This window comes from Sander lucioperca, chromosome 4 (assembly GCF_008315115.2).
Source record: "Sander lucioperca isolate FBNREF2018 chromosome 4, SLUC_FBN_1.2, whole genome shotgun sequence".
Classification (NCBI taxonomy): Eukaryota; Metazoa; Chordata; class Actinopteri; order Perciformes; family Percidae; genus Sander; species Sander lucioperca.
This window is the reverse complement of record NC_050176.1, coordinates 44377076-44398405: the sequence shown is the minus strand read 5'-3', so window position 1 is coordinate 44398405 and position 21330 is coordinate 44377076. Positions and strand designations below refer to the sequence as shown.

The following is a 21330-nucleotide window of genomic DNA, read 5'->3' as shown; positions in this document are numbered from 1 at the left end:
CCACCATGAGGATGACATTTGTGGTTTGACAAACTATTGGATGGATTGCGCAGAAGAAGTTTTGTACAGACATCCACATCCTGCTAATTGTAATAACTGTGGTGTTCACCTGACTTTTCATCTTGTGACATGATCAGGTCAAAAATGTCAGTTTGTACCATCTAAAGATCTGCAAAACTAATAACATTCCCATCAGGCCCACTTAGGGTACTGATGGGCTGTACTTAGGGTTTAGTGCAAATTAACAAATATTAGCATGGTAACATGCTAAACTAAAATGATGAGCATGATAAACATACCTGCAAAACATCATGTTAGCATTATAACAGTGAGCATGTTAGGATTTAGCTCAAAGCACCACGTTGCCTAGTACAGTCTCACAGAGTTGCCTTCTCCTGTTTTACAGAATTAGGAAAATGGACACTTTCCAGTTGGTTTAACCATCACAGGTACTTTATTATTACAAGTCAACCAACTGTATCAAAACGGCATGATTCTCAAAACCAGCATACAGAAACTCTCTTCTGACTCTCAACAATAACTATATCACAATCAAATGCATTCAGTATTTAAAAAAAATCTAAAGGCACATCTCTATTGAATTTACATTGCATAAATGTTTGACATAAATCAAGTAAAAAAAACACAATCAGTCCTAAAGGCCTGGCCACGGACTAAGCTAAAGTTAACCCTAAAATACGTACAGCAATACACCAGTTAGTCTTTAATAAGTCACAGTATTCAAAGCTACAACACACAGCTGGGAATCAGTGTTTCTGTAACTAATGGCTTTATGTTTTATTAGGAGTTATCGCTCGCATGCTACCTTGCTATATGGCTCATTTGTTATAATGTAAAAGAGACTTCAGGTCTTTTATCAGAAGGTATCATTTTTTTCAAGCCCTATTGCAGTAACACCAGTTTTAAGGTAGGCTTGCTGACAACAACTCAATATTTGTTAATCTAGTGACTCTTGCAGTAAATTAAGATTTTGAATAGTTTTGGGAATACACTTATTTCCTCAGGTTCAGCTAGCAGCCAGTTGGCTTAGGTAAGCATACAGACTAGAAACAGCGGGGAACCGCTAGCCTGGTTCGATTAAGACTTATTGTACATATAGAACAAGACGTGCAAACTTGTATTAATTCTCAAGAATAAGAGGGAAAAAAAAGCAAAACAAGTTCAGTTCAAATAAGGTTGTCAGGCAACCTGCAGAGACTCCTGGAAACACACAACTCCCCATTAAATCCACAATTGTACTTTTTTTTAAGAATTAAACTAAAGAGATATAATGTGGTCATTTGTGAACTTTAGAGCTGCTGGTAGACAAAATGTATCACTATTGGACAAAGCCAGGCTAGCTGTTTGCCTGCGTTTCCAGCCTTAATGCTAAGCTAAGCGGCTTGCTTTACCTCCATCCATAACGCACATATATAATCAATCTTCTCATCTAACTCTCTGCAAGAAAGCGGTATTTATTTATACTTCCCAAAAAAGGCAACAATATTCCTAATAAAAGGGAAACAAATCTGACACAAAAATGTCCACACATCACAGCACCAACTGTGCTTATCTATTCCTCAGTCAAAGGTCTCTGTTTTCCATAAAGCATCTTAAGATGCAAGCTAAGGCTGAATGTGAGCCAAAACTCCTCCCGGTGCTGATGGGGTATGTTGTATCTAATGGGCGGTTAGTGCTGGAGTCTGCTTTATATAGACGAACACCTGAAATATCTACTGCAGACATCAATACGCCAATAGGGAGATTAGATAGAGGCCAATACTGAGAGCCCAGTGCAGGGTCGTATATATACAGAATGTGTGTGTGTGTGTGTGTGTGTGTGTGTGTGATACAGGAAGGCCAGCATTTGAGAGTTAGTTTAAGTGAATGTGTTGTTAGTAGTCTACAGAGTGTATCTGGCTCTTGTAGTGTGTGCGGTAAAAGGAGAGAATGATCAGGGAGGTAGGGGGGTTGTATATTTCATAGCAGAGGGTATGTGCATATGTGTTTGTTTGTGTGTGTGTGTGTGTGTGTGTGTGTGTGTGTGTATGTATGTGTGTGTCAGACATAGTCCAGGAAGACATCAGCCGTGCTTTGCAGTAAAGGCTGGGTGGGAGCTGTCGTGCTGCAGACTGAGCTGAGCCTCCGTGACGGCGTCCTCTGCTGCTCTGGATGACCTGGAACGTTGCTCAGTGTCAGGTACACCTGAGGAACAACACACATGGTGGTTTATGGAAGTTTTAATGATACTTAAAAAAAAAAAAAAAAAAAGACATAGTCCGGCAGTGTACTGAGAAATGTAACAAGCCAAATCACAATGTCATATGCACAGTTATTGCATAAATTCAGTGAGACGTTGTGGCACCCTACTTCTTTTTTTCTTTATTAGGTAGTGACAGTAGAGGGCTGATCAAAATGAGGGGACCTTTAGGCCAACAGGACGCCCTGGCAACCTACTTCTATCAACCAATAAAATGTTCCCAAAATGTCTCCAAGGCTGTTGCTGTAGTTATAAGTAGGATGTATATTAAATCATACTCCGGTGATTAAGTATTGCACTTCCATAAAGTTGTGAGACTTGCAAGAGACAAATTAAAACAAATTTGTCAAAATCAATACAGGCAAGGCCAAGGATCACAAGCAGACATGGCGTTGCATTAAGGTACCACAAGCAAATAAGGTTCAGAACCACTGGTCTATAGTATGGATGACATTTCGAAAATACTTGATCCTTTCCGATGATTCAACCTCACAGCGACTTTCGTTAGAACCTCCCTGCCTGATGAATGCCCATTTTCTCTCAAACTTCTTACTCCTGGTTTGTAATGCAATCTTTCTGTGGTAAATTTGTAATCCCCAAACTCATACTGACTGTGCGTTCCAATACCCATACTAGTATGTCCCAATACATCGTGTGTCACATGCAGTATGCCAAAAATACCAGGATGTCCTACTACATCCGGTCGCATTTTGCAGTATGCAAGCCAGCATGCTTAACTGGCTATTCTGTCTAATAAAGACAAAAATGCCACACAAAAAATCTTTGAAACATAATAAAATAAAAATGTCAGTCATGTCCTGGTACCATCTACTCACATTCCTGGTATTTTCTGACAGCATTAGCTCAGTCCTCTCCACCAGTTTCCTGAAGGAAGGCCTTTTCAAAGGGTCTTGGTTCCAACAAGACAACATCATGTCATACCTACAAAGGTGAGACTGAGATTAGTTTCAACATGAAGGGAGTGTAAATTAACTATATATCCTAGTGTATTTATCATCAATATAAAAGAGAAACCAGTTATAATTAGAGCTGAAACAATTTGCAGATTGAGGATTTGCTGCTTTTGTCAGATATTTGTCTTGTTAACTGAATATTTTTTGATTTTGGACTGTTGGTTGAACAAAACAATACATTTGATGACGCCATACCTTTTTCAATAATTTCTGACATTTTATAGACAAAACGATGAATCGATGAATTGAAAAAAATATTGGCAGATTAATTATTAGTTGCAGTCCTAGTTATAATACTACTAAAGAGAACATTCACTCTCACAGACACACACTTACATCTCAATGGGAGCAAACTCGGGCCTGCTCATCCTGTGGCCATCTTGAATCATCCTATAAAATACTGAGCCCACTTGCATCCCAGGATATGGGCTGTTACCTGCAACACAGACATACAGGTTGCACACGCTTTGAAAAATTTGTGTCATTTGTATCTCATTTTTGAATGGGAAAAAAAGTCATATAAAATGATACTGGTTTCTGAACCTACATTGTACATTTATCACAGTCAATATGATTTTGTGCAATTCACCCAGCTAAGTGATGTTGCTGCTTGGGAGAGTCATCAGAGCCTCTAATAAGGCCCAAGTCAGCTCAAATGGACGATAATATTGGCTGAAACAGATGCAACAGCACAGCGCTAACTGGAAATCTTACCCAGAGAGAAGATTTCCCAGAGCAGGATGCCGTAGGACCACACGTCACTCTCAAACGTGTAGACACAGTCAAAGATGCTCTCGGGAGACATCCACTTGACTGGCAGACGAGCCTGCAGGAGCGAGAGCCATCATTACAAGAGCGGTATGGACCATGTTCCCTTTTTTTTGCTTCCTTAAAACATACAATATCTTTTCTCTAAAGTGGTACAAACCTTTTATTATGGGGTGTTGAAGAGTAATTCTGTCTTTTATTTGTAATACTCGAATACATTCTAAATTTGATTAATCGATTGCTGTGTTGACAGAAAAATAAACGGCAGTTATTTTTTATAACTGATTAATCGTTTTGATAACTGATTAATCGTTAATTAATTTTTCAAGCAAAAATGCCAAACATTAAACGAACATTACATTAATACCAGGCACTAAATTCTGAGATTTTTTTTTTTGTCAGCAAGAAAAAGTGAAAAATGGCAAGACAGACTCACATTGCCCCGGAGCACATAGCTGGCATCAGTGGTGATGTCTCGTGCCAACCCAAAGTCACAGATCTTCGCCACCCTGCCGTGAGTCAGCAGAATGTTTCTGGCTGCAAGATCCCTGTGGATACACTACACACACACACACACACACACACACACACACACACACACACACACACACAGAAATGAGTATTGACATTGCAACCGGTTTCTGCAGTGAATAACTGACAAACAGTACATATGTAAAAATGAGGCGGGGCCAGTTCAACTTGTTACAAATCTCACATACACAAAAGGCAAACTGACAGTTCGTTACCCAATACATAAATGCCCTAAAACTATATATTTGGCAAATAAAAACCCAATTAAATCAATGAAACAAAAAATATAAAAATGAATAATAGTGTTAGTACTGCTTGGGGGCAATTACAGTCCAGACAATAATGCATAAATAGTGCCTGATATAATAAAAGCAACAAAAGCGCAGTAAGAGAAACTGAATCAGTAAAACAGGATTGGCTTTTAATTCAATTTTAAAGTGTCTAAGTTGGAGTTTCTTTAAAGTGCCCATATTATGAAAAAATCACTTTTTCTGGGATTTGGGGTGTTATGTTGTGTCTCTGGTGCTTCCACACACATACAAACTTTGAAAAAAATCCATCCATGCTGTTTAGAGTGAGATACAGTTTCTGAATGTGTCCTGCCTTCAGTCTCTGGGTGAGCTGTTCAAAATCAGCACGGCTTGTGACGTCACAAGCCGAAACGAGCAGGCTAACCGCAACCATTAGCTCGTGGCTAACGCTAGCATGCTAACGCTAGCATGCTAACGCTAGCATGCTAACGCTAGCATGCTACCTCGTTCTCAATAGCAAAGCACTGCTACAACACACACAAGTTCACCATAATTTACAAAAGAACTACTTCCATGTGCGCCCTCATTTAGAAGTCTCCCAGCTACTCCTGCCTTGTAACTGACCGAAGTTGTAGAAACAGCCTTTCTTTTACTGTCTATGGAGCTAGCTAGCTGACATGATCTACATCTGAGCTACTGAGCATGTGCAGTGCAATCAAAGATAGTACAGAAGAAGAAGAAGAAAAGAGGTCTCACTCTGTAGCTAAAACAGAGACCAGGTGAAAAGAGGATCTGCAGCAGTGAGAGAGAGCGGTGCAGTACAACAAAAATATGGTGTTTTTTGAAAATTAAACCATGTAAACCTATTCTGGTACAACCTTAAAATACAATTATGAACCTGAAAATGAGCATAATATGGCTGCTTTAAGATCGTGATGAAGCTGGTTCCTTGTGTGTGCAGTACATGATCTACTGTAAATGCAGCTTCAAGTTTAGTTGTGATTGTACGGGCACTATTAGCTGGCAGCAATGCACAGCATGTTGGCCCAAAGCCAAAACATGATTTATAAACTAGCAGCAGCACTTTTAAATCTCTTCTATCGATTCTATAAATAAGCACACGGTCTGTAAAGCCTTACATTCTTGGAAGTAATGTATTCCATTCCTTTGGCCACCTGGTAGGAAAAGCTGAGGAGATCTTCGGTGTCCAGAGACAGCTCCTCTACATCAACTGGACAAAGATTACATTGTCAGACTTCTACAGTAGGTGAGTCAGTGTGTTGTTGAAATGTGTGATAAGAAATGTAGACGGAGAGACCTTCTACCTGACTGGGAAGACCTTTCTTTCTCAGAGGGAAGCATGGGCACATACCCTGGACCAGTCACCTCTCCACTGCTAACACACACACACACACACACACACACACACACACACACACACACACACACACACGCATAAGCATTAAATGATGACAAGGTAACCGTTTTGCAATCACAATTTTAATACACGCACACATACACACCTTGTTGTAGGCTCCGTTTGGTTCGAGACGTTGCGATGGTAACCATCACCAACTTGGGAGTTTAAAAAGGACTCTCTTTTTCTGCGCAGGAAGTTGAGGAGGTCGCCATAGCAACAGTACTCTGTGATCACCAAAATTGGGCCTGGCAGGATGCAGAGATGAAAAGAAACCTCACTCTCTGATTTTGAAACCATATGACAGCATATAACAATGAAAAGAGAAACAGAATCCCAATGCTCTAATAATGACCCAATAAGAAGATGGGGTCAGGTTGATACTTTAGGAATCTGTTTCATATGACTGTTTCAAGGCAGGAAGTGAAGTGCATCCAGACAGATTTGAAAATGTTCGCGTTTAAAAGCCAAAATCAATATTTATCTGTTCAAACATAGTGAACAAATGTGTGTCAATATCTTAAAAATTTGATTTTTCGTGCCTAAGTGTTCAGTGTTTTTTTCCCTAATAACATACTTGTGCATACTTGTCTGGAATCCAATCTAAATGCTGCATTATAATCAATGTTGAGGTCTAGACCTGTAGATAATATTGATCGACTGAATAGTAAATTTGTGACAAGTCAAGCTGCCTCAGGTTTTCATTTCAGAGCTGGCTGGTACCGACTGTCCAATATCTGATTTTTAATAAGAGATCAATATTGGCTGGACAATATTGACCTCTTAAAACAAAATCAGTCAATAAATATATTTAAACATGCAAATGCAAGTGGTTCATAGTGTCTGCACCCAACAAAATCCAGACCAAATTTAGCCCAAAATCTCTCACATCTAAATTTCCTAAGAGTGAACTAAGTGTGGTGCCCATGGTGAAGCTGCTCCTCTCACCTCCGACAGTGCAGGCACCCAGCAGGTTAACAATGTTCACATGGTTTCCAAGGTAACTGAGCACCTTCAGCTCTGACATCAGTGCCTCCTTCTCCGTAGCATGAGCGTTTGCTGCAATGACATCATCAGGAATTTTATAACCTCTTACAGCGTCTTATGTTGCTACAACACACCAACTGTGTCTGAAATCACTCCCTATTTACTATACAGTATTTACTATATCTGTTGTCCACCGTTTTATGAATGTCAAAGTAATTTAAGTAAAATATAAGTAATATAAATGTTATTTTCCATATTTATATAAATGTATAGGTACCATCTACCAAATAATGAATTATTATGGTTATAATGCTTTTAATGACGATGCTAGTATACCAAAAAAAGACAGAAATATTAAAAAACCCAATATTCACCCAATATATCCTTGATAGAGACATCTATTGTTATTAGTTATATAAAAAATGTTTAAACTATATGTTGTTTTATTTCTATCATTACTACTAAGAGCCCTGTCTTTTACTGCATTATCTTTGATTGATGTTCACTTATATAATCTATTTAGGAGAATTATCTGTAAATAAAAACAGCAAAAAAAAATGTTACTCAAAAAATGCAAAGGAGTTGGGGGACCTTTAGCAGCCCTGAGTACTGTATGTCTTATGAAGAAGTCTGCAGACATACATACGTCATACGTACATGGGTTAGAAGTTAGCCTTCATGACTTTCAATCCTTCTGCCAGACAGCCCTTCTAACACATAGTTAACAGTGTGAAAGGGTCGTTTTTAACCCAAACCATGATCTTTTCCTAAGCCTAACCTAACCCAAACTGCGACTGAAAACTGAAAATAATAAAAAAGAAGTTTGTGCATCACTCGCTACTGCTTGTAAAGCTTAAATGCTGTGAGACATCACGTCAACTACATGTGTACTGCTTCATTCACAAAACAAGCACTGGGGGACTCTAGTATTAATATTAAGACAAGGTTATGTAGTTATACAGGGAATAAGGAGCGAGAGAACAAGGAGTGGTTTTGGACACAGCCACAGAAAAAGAGATAAAAAACGCATGCTTACGTTTGAGCATCTTAACAGCGACAGTTGTAATGGTATCTGCAGAGCAGAGTCCATATGCTGTGGCCCTAACTACCTTTCCAAAAGCCCCAGAGCCCAACGTTTTACCTGTGAAAACACACACACACACACACACACACACACACACATGATTTAAGGCATTTAAATGCATTGCTAATACTCTGCTTTGAATAATATCTGTCATAAACTTTTTTCACAGAAACGTTTACAAATGTACTTCACATCTTTTCCTTTTTTCAACAGATGAATGAGAAAACAATCTTCTACTGCACAGTGAAGCTCAAACAGCCAAGTGAAATAACAATAAGAAAGTGGAGGGGGGCTTTAAAGGAAAACACAATAATCACCACACTTGCATCATGCCCTGTAGATGTGCTTTCTCACAAATGTAAACATACAGTATATATAGCTACACAAACATGGACGCCGTCATACCGAAACGTAGTTTCTGTCGAGGAAACTCCCATTTGGAGTCATATGGCAGCTGGGTGGGGTCAATATATATGTAGTTGTTGCCATGGATGCTCTCAATGACCTTCCACTGGATTTGGAACTTTGGTTTCTGTTAAAGTTTTGAAATGAAAGAGGGCATTTAAACAGAGAAAGTAACTTCAATGTCAAGACTGATGATCTCACTGCAAATTCATGAGCTACTTCTCAAGGAGTCTGACTCATCTTAGTGCAATAATAGCAGCATGCTGGGGGGGGCACATTACTGTAATGGCTTGATCAGTGTCAAAAAGCCTTTAATCACAGCATGGTTGTACTCTGAATGGTTGATTGATTCATTTCAAACTGATTGGGACACATTCATAACGATTAAAAGGACGTACTTCCACTCTTATCTGCTCAATATCATAACCAAATGCAGTAAGAAAACTAGTCTGATCTCAGAAAGATGCTTCTAACTTTTACGTACAATAATCAAGATGAATTTATTTTTCTGTGATGCAAACTGCATATCAATGGTGGTAGACGAACTTGATTTCACATTGAAGTCTTTTAATTTTAAACAGAGTTCGAATGGCTGTGATGGCGATTGATTTATGTGATTTACGGGAGATTTTTGACCCTACTCCCACCAAATTAAATCATGTCTTCATTGCAGTAATGGTATTGCAATGTATGATTTATTTCCCATCTTACCTGCATGTATTTATAGAGCAGCACCACTAGAGTGAGGCAGAGGAAGACGCCAGTGGCCACCATGCCAGTTAGAAGAGGAGTGAAGAGTCTATGGGGGACGATGCGTTCTGAGAGGAAACACACACCAGGGTAATCAGAAATTACACGAGGCATGAAGTATACATTTTACCAGTAGTAACGCGCAAATCCTTCCTTGGTGTTACGTAAGCCAGCTGTAGCAGTGGTGTTTATTTATGTGACAAGTATAAGTTATTCTACACCATATCATCCCAGCCTGCATAGTCAACATACACTAATCTTATTCCATCTGCACCCAGTAACCTTACAACTGGCCTCTGCTGCAGGGTCAATGGGTATGGTGTGTGTGTGTGTGTGTGTGTGTTTGTTTGTGAGGTTTGTAACAAGTTGAACTGGCCCCGCCTCATTTTTACATGTGTACTGTGCATCAGTTATTCACTGCAGAAGTGAATGTGTGTGTGTGTGTGTGTGTGTGTGTGTGTGTGTGTGTGTGTGTGTGTGTGTGTGTTCTTGTTTAGCTATATTCGTGGGGTCCAAAAACTGGGAATACAGTATACTTGTGGGGTCCGGACAGCTTTGTGGGGCCAAAATGCTGGACCCCACAACTTCAAAGGTCTGTTTGAGGGTTAAGACTTGGTTTTAGGATTAGGGTTAGAATTAGGTTATGGTTAGGGTTCGAGTAAGGGTTAAGTTTAGGCATTTAGTTGTGATGGTTAAGGTTAGGGGCTAGGGAATGCATTGTCAATGATGGGTCCCCACAAAGATAATGAAACGCACTATGTGTGTGTGTGTGTGTGTGTGTGTGTGTGTGTGTTGTACCACTGATGGAGAACAGTGTGTAGGCCTCTTCCCCCACCGTACTCGCTACACACTCCAGTGTGTGATAGTGTGCGTGCTCCTTGCTCACATTCAGTCGGCTCACTACCTCGCTCCTACCGAAGGTAGACTCTGTCACCATGGCAACATCCGTAGTCTCCCATTGGGTGGCGTTGGGCAGGTGTGAGCACCTGTTGAGGGGTTATAAAGTTGTTCAAGGTTACATTTTCCTCTCTTAGTTCTACGTCAGTTTTAGCACAATGATAAAATTATCGCAACTATGGCCATTCTCAGCTTTTGTACTACTTATTTTGGCAATAAATCAATTCATGTTTTAGCCTATAAAATGTGAAAAATAAGTCAAATACCTATTTCACCAGAGCTCTAATTGTCTTAAAATGCTTATATTGTCTTGACCAACAGTCAAAATCCAGCTGGCTTATTTGTCTGAATATTACTGAGACTATGAAATGACATAAACTAACTTCTTTAGTTCCCATGAGCCTCTCCTGCTCTCAGAGGAACTGCTAGACAAAACAACAGAAGGTGTTGGAGATTATTGTGAGTAAAATGATCTAGAAGTCACACTGCTGTCCGATTACAGCTTTTAATATGAGCAGGATAAAAATCAAGGAGTCCCAAGTTTTTAATTATATATCGATATGTAAATTTAAATGCATAAAACATAATTTCTTATTCATATCTCTTATTGTTTATATTACAAAATTGACATGAAACTGAACAGAATTAACTATGAAAATTGAAGCTAATAAAAAAAATCAAAATTTGTGAATAAAGACATCTATCAGCAGTGTTGGGGAGTAACGGAATACATGTACCGGCGTTACGTATTAACTGTATTCCGTTACAGTTACAATTTAAATAGTTGGTATTTAGAATACAGTTACATTGTTGAAATCAATGGATTACATGACGATACTTCTCTGTTTCACGAGTTTATTCACTCTCTGAATAAATTAAGGCAACATGCATTTCCCAGAAGCCCCAATATGAAAACGAAAAAATGAGCTAATTGCGTGATCACTGATAGAGGTAGAGATGGAGCCGGAACCTCCAAGCTGAAGAAGCATCTTAAAGTAAATTTTTTTAGCTAATTAGCCAATGGTAGTCTTCTGCTATAGTTTTACTGGTCACCTTGCTATTTATTTTATAGTTGATGTGCGACTTTACATTCTCCTATGTGCTGATTTACTAGCCCCAGAGCCGTGGAAAGACTGACTAGCCCCGTTTGACATGCTAGCTAATGTTAGCTAAAATTAGCTCGTGGTAGCTTAGACTGCGGTTAGATTTTTGTAGTAGGACTACAAATACAAAAATGTATTTGCTTGTTCAGGTACACATTCAGCCAGTTGGAACAGAAGAACACACCAAAATAGGCCTGTTTAGTAAGCTGTATGTGATGGCTGCATTCCTGTACTTATAAAATGCAATTCAATGTGGAAGTAATCCAAGTATTCAGAATACGTTACTCAGATTGAGTAACGTAACGGAATACGTTACAAATTACATTTTTGGGCATGTATTCTGTATTCTGTAATGGAATACGTTTTGAAAGTACCCTTACAAACACTGTCTATCAGTCTCTCCATAGATAAATAAAATAAGGAAAAAGTGCTGCTGGTGGAACAGCAAGATAAAACATTAAAGATGTCAGGTCCACATCCAGATCATGAGAATACACTTGCTGTGTCTTATTCCAATGTAAGCAATCTCATAAAGTAAACAATAAAGTCACACAAACACTATTTGGATGAAAATACTGCAATACATTTTAGGCATACCTCGTGTGGGGCAGCTCACAGAAGTACCAGCTTATTTTAGGGACTGGGGAACCAGCGGCAATGCACCGCACCTGTCCATCAACAGGGCCTTCCTGGGCGATGATAACCGGCTTGCCTTGTAGAGAAAAGGTGAGCAGATTGATAGAAAAGAGACACGTATATTTAACATAAAAACATATAGATACAAAGGTACTTGAGTGCAATGTAACAACAGTGAGAGCAACTTACTGATGACGTACACGTGGAATGAATGCTCCTCAGATGCATCCTCGTGGCTGGCTGAGAACTTATAGATCCCGCCCTCCGAGCCGAGGACCCTCACTAGTCTGAGTTTGCTGATGAGTCTGATAAAACAAACATACGTTCTCTGCATGTGGACGTGCACATGTACTCGCAATGAAATACATACTGTAAACTTACTTTACCTGTATTTGTGGTGGTGGATGGTGATAACGTGCTCTGTGGTGTTGAGGATCTGTATGCCGTTGTAAGACCACGACATGGAGCTGGGTGCAGGATAGGCATCAAATTCTACTCTGAGGCTCAGGCTCTCCCCCTCTTTAACATCAGCCTGGACTGGACCTGGGGGGCCTAAAATGGTGATGAACCCCTGATCTGGAGAGCATGAGAAACATACATAGTTAAAGGAAAAGTCCACCTGTATACTTTAAACTGTAGTCCATCTATGTGTCGTGGTAGTAGTGTCGTAAGTGTTGCAGATAAGCAAAGGTCTGTAAATGCTATATGTCATCAGTGTATTCAGTAAATATTCAATATCTGCATTGAAATAAACATATAGTTAATATATTATTTGATGTTTATGTCAGGGTTTTGGTATTTTGTTCTGTTTTATTGTGTAGTCTTGTTTCTCTGTTTTGCTTGGTTTCCTGTTTTATTTTGTAGTCTGTCTTGTCTCCCTTGTCTTGTCTAGCTTTCTTCCTGTCTTTGTTTGTTTCCCGCCTTTTTTGATTTGTTCCACCTGTTGTGTCACCTGCCTCTCGTTCCCTCATTACCTTGTGTATTTAGTCTCTCTGTTTTCCCTAGTCTCTTGTCGGATCGTCTCGTCTTTTTGCTGTGCGTTCTGTTTTTGTTTCTGCATTCCCTGTCGTGGATTTCCCTGATGTATTGGATTGTTGCTCAACTAAGTTTTGCTTTTCTTTAAATAAAGCTCTTTAAACTGCATTTGGGTCCCAACCTTGCCTGCCTTCGCTCCAGCTGTGACAGTTTAATGCCTTGCAGATACCTTCTTGTGTTTCTCCAACCTGCTGTTTACCTTTATTTCAGTTAGTGATTTCCTAAATCTTCCAAAATGCCTGATGAAAATGTGCCTGAACCTTTTTCCACCAATCTGTAGATATGTATGCAGGTAAGAACAACAATGTTGTTGAGCATTTGAGTAAACCATGGCAAAGGTGTACCCAAGATACATGTTTTAGCGTTATTTATTCAGGGTCGTTTCACTGAGGAGCCAAGCTCTCTTTTGGCACCTGGAGGCAACCGCAGTCTGATCTACCATCCACTGTGAAGCTCCCGTTGGAAGTTAAGGGTCTTGCTTGAATGCAATTTTCCACCCAGATTCCTCTCCAGTTTTTAACAAAGTCCAAGTATTTTAATGGTAATTGTAAATTACACTTCGAAAACAATAAGTACAACAAATGTGGCAAAATCCGGTCATTTGGTGTTACAAACTGTAAACAGCAGATCATTACTCAAAACCAGTGAGTCCATCTTGTTATGGTTTTTGTTGTAACATTACTCTCTTTTGCTGCACCTTTTTATGGTCTGACAAGTGTGTCTTGCCTAAATCATGTCTAGACTAATTTCAGACACACTTTCAATAATGCTGTTTTCATGAGTCATCGATATTCTAATTTGCATACTACGCAAATAAAAGAACAGCCTAAAAAGTAACTAGGAGTGAACACTGGTGTCAGTGGATAAGTGTTGAGTTATTTTTTTTCTGTTTTGACCAACAGTGAACATTCCTGTGAATACTGAAGGAGAGGTGGTGGTGTTTTAGAGGAGCCTAGACAATGTTGGTTAGAGCCAGTTGGTAGCGTTGGGTGTGTCTGTACCAGTGGTGTAGTCTACGTGATACGCAGGTATACGCAGTATAATCACTAAGAAAGCTCCAGGATTTCCATATACCCACTAAAAAATGCACAATGACACGTAACAACATACTTTGCATTGTAATGTTGATATATTTTGAATTGTCATCTGTGTTTTTTTCTTCACATAGGCTAAATAAAGGTATTTTCACAGCAAATTGGTGCACACAAGTGTCAGAATGCAGGAAATGAAGTTGTTGATGCTCAGAACTTCCCTGGGGGAGGCCACCCAGACCCCCCACTATGAAATGCCCCCCCCCAAAGACCCATTCTGGCCCATATATACAGTATAGGCCCATACATATACAGTACAGTATACCCACTACAATACATTAGACTACACCACTGGTCTGTACTGACTGCCTGTAGGCACTGATGCATGCACGAAAACCAGTAAAGAATCTTCAACACTCACCTCGGACATCAAGCTGCACTGCTGTGGCACTGGTGCCTCTCTCGTTCTGGGCGTGACAGCGGTAAGTGCCCGAGTCTGATTGGTTGACAGCTGTGATCAAGAGTGAGGTGGCACGCTGGTAACCGCGGGCACCGGACAGGATGTGGGAGGTGTGGGATTTATCAGGATGCTGCAGGGCATCAGGGGCAAAGGTGAGCAGTGCACTATCAACAGGTGCAATGTCACACAGATCCACTGTTTTCAAGGTGTCATGCTTCAGATTGGTCAGTTTTTTGGTGTGTGAGTGAGTGTACACACAGCTGTGTTTTAATATTTATCTCAAGCAGATAACTTCTGGCAGTAGCCAAAAAAAATACTCCTGCCAACAATCAAACTCAATATAATGTTCAGAATATTTAAAGAAGTTACAATATGTCACATATAATTTATTCATTAAACTATTCAATTACATTTTACTATCATTTGCTTATATTATTAAAGCATTGTAAGGAGTTTAAGAAACATCAGAATCAGTCTTGCAAACCCAAAAATGTGTAAAATGCAAACTCCTTTTTTGTGTCATTAACCCCCTAATTCCCATAAATATTACTAAGGATATGACTTGGTAGCTACAGCCCTGGAAAAGTAAATGTCTGGCTGTTTCTTGGTTTGGTAAGGGCAAATGTCCTTTAAAGAAAGCCAGTCAGCCAGATGGAAACAGAAAGTTTCACAACCTGACGGTCAGTCACTCGGTCATAGAGACAGGAGAAGCCAGTAAATCCCTTCATCAATCTCACCGCTGTTGAAGGGAAATTCCACTTGACATTTAAATCCGGGTTGATGTTGACAGAGCTACAGGTAATCTCAAACTGCTCTCCTTTCCTCAGAATAACAGGGTCTTTCCGGGACAGTGTGATCACTGGAGGCACCTCTGGAACTGGATCAAGAGATGCAAATGCAATATTATCATGACTGAGCTCAGGTACACTCGCTATTGGTTGCATGTCTGATATTATTTTATCTGTATCCTATCATAAAACACCCTATGTGTGTGACTCCTGTTTGCATATGCAGACACTTGTGCAGATATAAACCGGATGATTCATTTACAACATTTAACAGCTGCTGACGTCACTTCAGTGGCTGCAGTGACTGCGGGACTTATATTTACCACAAACACAGCCTTCATGCACCGTTACAAAGCTTTGTTCAGTGTGGGACTAATCCCTCTGCTCCTCCCTCCCTCACATCTCTTTTCTCACTCTCTCTCTATCAGTCATAAGGACACTACGACCCGGCTCCTCCCAGCTCGTCTTGGTTTAGACTTCTTTCCACTGCAGACTAGACTGAAAATGCTGATTCAGTGCAGAGATGAATACAACATGATCAGTTTCCACTGACGTACACTTAAAAATGCTTTTATGGCACATTGTCTATTAATATAGCTCAAAAGAAAAATTATGAGCTTATCGTATTTTGCCAAAACACATCTGCAATGTGCATAGTTGCTGTGACCACCACTGATCTCTGCCAGGATGCGTTATGGTCTCTTATGTTATTTGTAGCCATGCTAGCAGCTCTGCTGGTATACTAGGCCACCACTTTGGTACAGAATGAAATATCTTAACAACTAGAGGTGTTGAAATTAATCAAATAATCGATGCATCGAATCGTGGACATGGACGATGCTGCATCGATAATTGATTATTTCTGTTTACAATTTAATGTATGCCTAACAACCTTTCTGTTTACATATTCTGTTATGTTTTGCACATTCAGGAAGTGCCATGTGCTCAGTGCTGTAGTTTTATGTATCCAATTTATTTAGTAATAGAGCACTGCAGAATGTTTTGTTTTTGAAGCTTGAAAAGTTATGAATTAAATATCCTATATGGCTTTAATAGAAAAATTTATTTGACGCATCGTGATGCATCGAGATATCGAATCAAATCGAATCGCTGACATGATAATCGTAATCGAATCGGGAGATCAGTGAAGATTCACACCTCTATTAACAACTATTTGAAGTTTTGTATTGGCATTAATGGTCCCCAGAGGATGAATCCTACTGACTTTGATGATCAATTTTGAAATTGCCCAATATTTTGTTTTATAACCAAACACATGCAAAACAAATGCCATTCCTTCCTCTTTACTTTGTGTTTACTGCTAATTTAGTCTTGTTAACGGATCTATCACAAGTCTAGCACTACAAAGCAACTACTCTTTAGAGTTCTACTGTGCAATAAACATCAAGAAGCCAACTTCACACATGATTTTCCCTTTCTTAACTCATGATGTGTCTTCTGATATCAGCAGAAGATATCCTATTAACAATTAGCCTATATGTCGACTGCTTCCTCACATTGACCAGCAATTTTTTTTAAACATTTGTGTTTACTTCACTGTTTACTTTGACACAAGTACTGGGACATTTACATTATGGTTCCCCAAAGTATTAGCAAAGGCAAATGCTTTGGCTTTACCTTCCACTGACTAGTTACTGGACCACAAGAGGGTTAACTTGATTATCCCTTTTACAAGCTAGTGACTTTTACTTGACTCTGTGGATCAGCATTGAAATAATTTCTGTCAAGATGATAGGAGCGTCTCCCTTACTACTTTCCTGTCAACAGCTGCACACACAGCATTCACTTTTTTCCTCTATTTACCCTTTTAGTTTAATTATCACCCAAATGACAAATCTAGTAAAGCTATGCCACATGGAGAACCATTAAACACTGGTATGAAACCCTTTTACCGACATGAACTTGGAAACAAGAATATTACAAATCGCCCTTGTCCATCATATCTCTCACTTACCAAGTCGTACATCCACAGTGTATTGGCTCGACGTCACTTTGACTCCAGCGAGCTGTCCCACACATACGAAACAGCCATCATATTCCTTTCTCACATTGCTGATGATGACACCTTGCTGGAGGTTGCTGCGGTAACTCATACTGGAAGGCAAAGGTTGTCCATCGCAGCTCTCCAGTGCCATGAGGGTGACATCGGGGTCGGTCACAAGACAGGGGATGGTGCAGTTCTCACCTGAACGCACCAGGATGTTGTTCACCATGGTGCGCTGGAAGACATTCTGGGGGTCTGAGGAGATGCAAGGGATTGGATTGACAGATGTTATTAGAGGGATACACATGTGCAAACACATGCCTTTCCATCGTACCTCAAACACCCACCTTTCACATATACATAGATGGAGCTATGTTCCAGTGTGCTGTTGTTGACACACACATAACGACCCATGTGGTAGGCCTGCGCTGCTGACACCTTGACATAAGCCACTCCACCCTCCTCCACCTCTCCCTCCAGCCTGCGAGCCCTCTCCCTCTGCCACCTCAACTTGGATGGGGCACCAGATGTCGTGGCATTGTCCTGACAACGCAGCTCCAGCTTTCCCATCTTGGGAACTACTATGTAAGGTCCGTTGGGGGAGATGACTGGCTGGCACCAAACTGAAACAGAGCACATATAATATGACTGACGTATGGTGGACCTGCTTTCTTGAAGGCTGTATAGGCATCAGTAAAGATCCAGCACAAAAGAAAAAAAGTGCTGCTTTTAGTAACAGTGATAAATTACCAGCTCTGGGAAGAAATGCAAGAAAGAGATATAAATCTATGAAAAGAGCAAAAACAGGACAGAGCAACTAAAGATTAGCCTACTTTCATTACCGATTAGTATTCAGATTAATGTGTTGATTAATCCATTAATTGTCTAGTTTATAAGATGTCAGAACATTATGAAAAATTCCCACCACAATTTCTTAAAACCAAAGATGTTCATAATGTGTGACGTCAAATGGGATGTTATGATTGGCACAGAGCCCCTTAAGACAAAACCACCATGGCTCAATTGAACAATCAATAATTATGAGCTGTCTACAAGCTGAGTAATCATGCATTAAGGCCCCTAAATTCATTCCCTTAAGATGAGTAAACCAAACTATAAAATTCTATCCTCAGTTTAACCCCCCAAAGCCGACCCCTCCAACTTTTCTTTTCTTTTCAGATTTCTACAATAGGCGCCCTTTGAAGCACAGGCTCTTTTAATGTGACAGCAGGGCTGAGAAAGCAAGAAGGAGAAGCATGTGGATGCAAATAGGCTCCCTTTCAAAACATGCCAATATCTGTGTGTCTGCAGACTGTAGCCTACGTGCATGTTTTATATCAGCTATCTGTTAGAATTGGTGCTCTGCAGTTGGTGTTAGGGTAAGCGGAAGGTTTAAACGAATCCTGAGGCTGATATGTGACTAAAAACAAAGCTATCATCACAGCAGTCAGAGCGGTTGAATGTCAAGGTGCTGCTGGGTGTGCTTGTGTGTTTTTGTTAAAACATGCGTTTCTGGCTCTTCTTTGTTCCTTCTGCTGCCGTGCTAAAGGCGCACAACCTAATCCCTTTTATTTCGGGGTGATAAATAATTGATCGTCCTCAAACAGTGGTAGAAACTCTCTCGGTCACACACACAGGTGTCTCACACACACACACACACACACACACACACACACACACACACACACACACACACACACACCTGTTAGACACAGCCCAAAGGTGTCTCCTACGTACCTCGACACACAGTTACGCAAATGATGGATGTGATCTGCAAACATGAGCTGACAGGTTGATCACACTGCACCGTCAAACGCCACTTGTGTGTAGGCTATAACGTCAAACTCGTTTCCAGAAACAATGTGGAGACAGTAGCCTATTAAATACGCTCTTCGTATCCGGAAAACGTAAGATGAGCTGCACTAAACACCCGCAATGATACAGCTTGTTTCGGCTGTTCACACCTTAATTAGTCTAATTAAGATGGGCGAAAAGACCTTACGTGACACTAAAACAACGTGGGACAATAATTTGTAGACAGAACAGTACTTCAGTGATCTGAAAAGACAGAGTCTACAAATGCGAGAAAGAATAGGGAATATCGATACGCATATAAAGTAGGCTACAATACGATTATTAACTCTTTACTAAATGCATCCCATGTCCTTTGGAATATGATGGCATTGCAATATAATAATTTATGAAACTATTGTGAGGTGAAGAGATAAAATGAGGTCACTAAAGTAATTATTAAGAACACAGACACACCATGAGTCACTAAAGCAATTTTGAAGCAACATTTCAATGGTTTTCTTACCTGTTAGTGGCAGCAAAACAAAATGTGAGACGAAAACAACCCAGTGGCATCTCATGATTATGCGGGGTTGAAGTTTTTTACTCTACTCCATGCGTTTCAAGTGCAGGAATAACCCTGTAAAAACACCAGATCCGATCCACCGTAACAACACAGAGCAGCAGGTCTCTCCACTGTAGTTTATGGGCGCACAGACACAATGATCCTGTAGACTGCCCCTGATGGATTTCACTGGAACTTAAAGACACAGTGCAGCGCCTCTCCTCCCTGCTCTGGATCCCTGCCACTCCTTTCTATCCCGCATTGGCTGGAGACCGGCCAAGGTGATTACTGGAAGAAACACACACACACACACACACACACACACACACACACACACACACACACACGGCTCTTCACCGTTTCTTACAGTCATTATGATTGAAATATGTCAACAACAAAAAAACTCTCCAGTAATGGAAGAGCTGGCTGATATACAAAAAAATATATTTTCAATAAGATGACTGTAAATGTTTATCTCAGACATAAATATAGGATAATTATGGTGACGGCCTCTTCACACACTTCTTGGTCTGCTGTGATGAGGACAGCTCTCACTTGGCAGGAGTTTCCCTACAGAAACCCATTCAGTTTGTAATGCAGTCTCACGTTTCCCATCTCTAATCAGCATGGTCTCACTTTTCCCCAGATGTAATCAACTTTATATCCCACTACGAGTCAATAAACGCTCATAATGTCGTGGTGTGCAGGACCAAACATTTTCAAGCCCCTCAGTCCTAACTTCAGCCTATTTAATACACGTTTTGGACAGTGTCATTCTTATGGAAAGTGAAGATATAAAAAAGTATATATAGCATAAAAACGCTAACTGATTTTGTTGTAGTGCCCCCAATTAATCAAAATTAAACATGTTGGACAACTCTTAATCAACATACATGTACACTTTATTTGCCAAATAATAGCTCCCCAACTGCTCACTTGAACTCTCTTTATTTGGTTACTCTGGTCACACAAGCTTAACCTGTGAGGGGGCCTCCCAGGCAAAAATGCTTTTACCATTTTATTGCTTAATTGTGCATTACTGTATATAACCAAATCGTACTTAATTAAACAAATTGCCACACAAACAACCCGGGGCCTTCAGGGGTCCCAGGGCAGTTGCCTGCGTTGCCCAGTTTGGTAATCCAGTTTTAACATTGTGATGTAAATTAAGTAGGTTACGACTACAGAACAACAGTGAGCAGGATTTCTCATTCCTTCGTTGTCACAATCCCAAAAATCGCCATCAAAAAACAGATTAAGGGACTTCCGGTGTGGCGACATGATGGAGTCGCATTTCTCCCTCGCTCCCACTCTCTTCATCTTTAACCTACTTTACAGTCCAGCCAAAGCGCTGCAACTAACCACCATAGACAGTTAAATGGACCAACAGATCCCGTTGCTCTGGACGATGACCAGTGAAGTATATTAGAAGCACTTTTCCGGTGAGGGCTGAGCGTTACTGCGCATCCTCCAACTGAACTTGAAGACGTAAATGTGACGTGAGCAACCTGTCTTCTGGTAGCTGTGCCAAGAGAAATCTCAATCATTCCGAATTTTGCAGAGACGGAGAGCGTAGGTATATGTAAGGAGAT

The 21330-nt window shown here is 40.2% G+C and overlaps 1 protein-coding gene across 3 annotated transcripts; it reads right to left on the bottom strand.

Annotated features, from left to right (window-relative positions):
• Positions 1–430: 430 nt before the first annotated feature.
• Positions 431–19941, bottom strand: kitb (KIT proto-oncogene, receptor tyrosine kinase b). Of its 3 annotated transcripts, none has more exons than XM_031285809.2 (21): positions 19700–19941; positions 17730–18005; positions 17353–17637; positions 15327–15466; positions 14551–14719; positions 12450–12639; positions 12253–12368; positions 12025–12139; positions 10226–10413; positions 9389–9495; positions 8678–8804; positions 8225–8329; positions 7150–7260; positions 6308–6449; positions 6110–6180; positions 5924–6015; positions 4439–4561; positions 3949–4060; positions 3571–3670; positions 3097–3202; positions 431–2205 (listed from the first exon to the last, which is right to left on the bottom strand). In XM_031285809.2, the coding sequence occupies exons 1-21, from the start codon at positions 19752–19754 to the stop codon at positions 2062–2064; spliced, it is 2874 nt and encodes a 957-aa protein (XP_031141669.1). In that variant the 5' UTR covers positions 19755–19941; the 3' UTR covers positions 431–2061. The 3 variants fall into 3 exon arrangements, with proteins under 3 accessions (XP_031141669.1, XP_031141671.1, XP_035856149.1); XM_031285811.2 differs by having other exon boundaries at positions 6110–6177; XM_036000256.1 differs by having other exon boundaries at positions 6110–6174.
• Positions 19942–21330: the final 1389 nt, after the last annotated feature.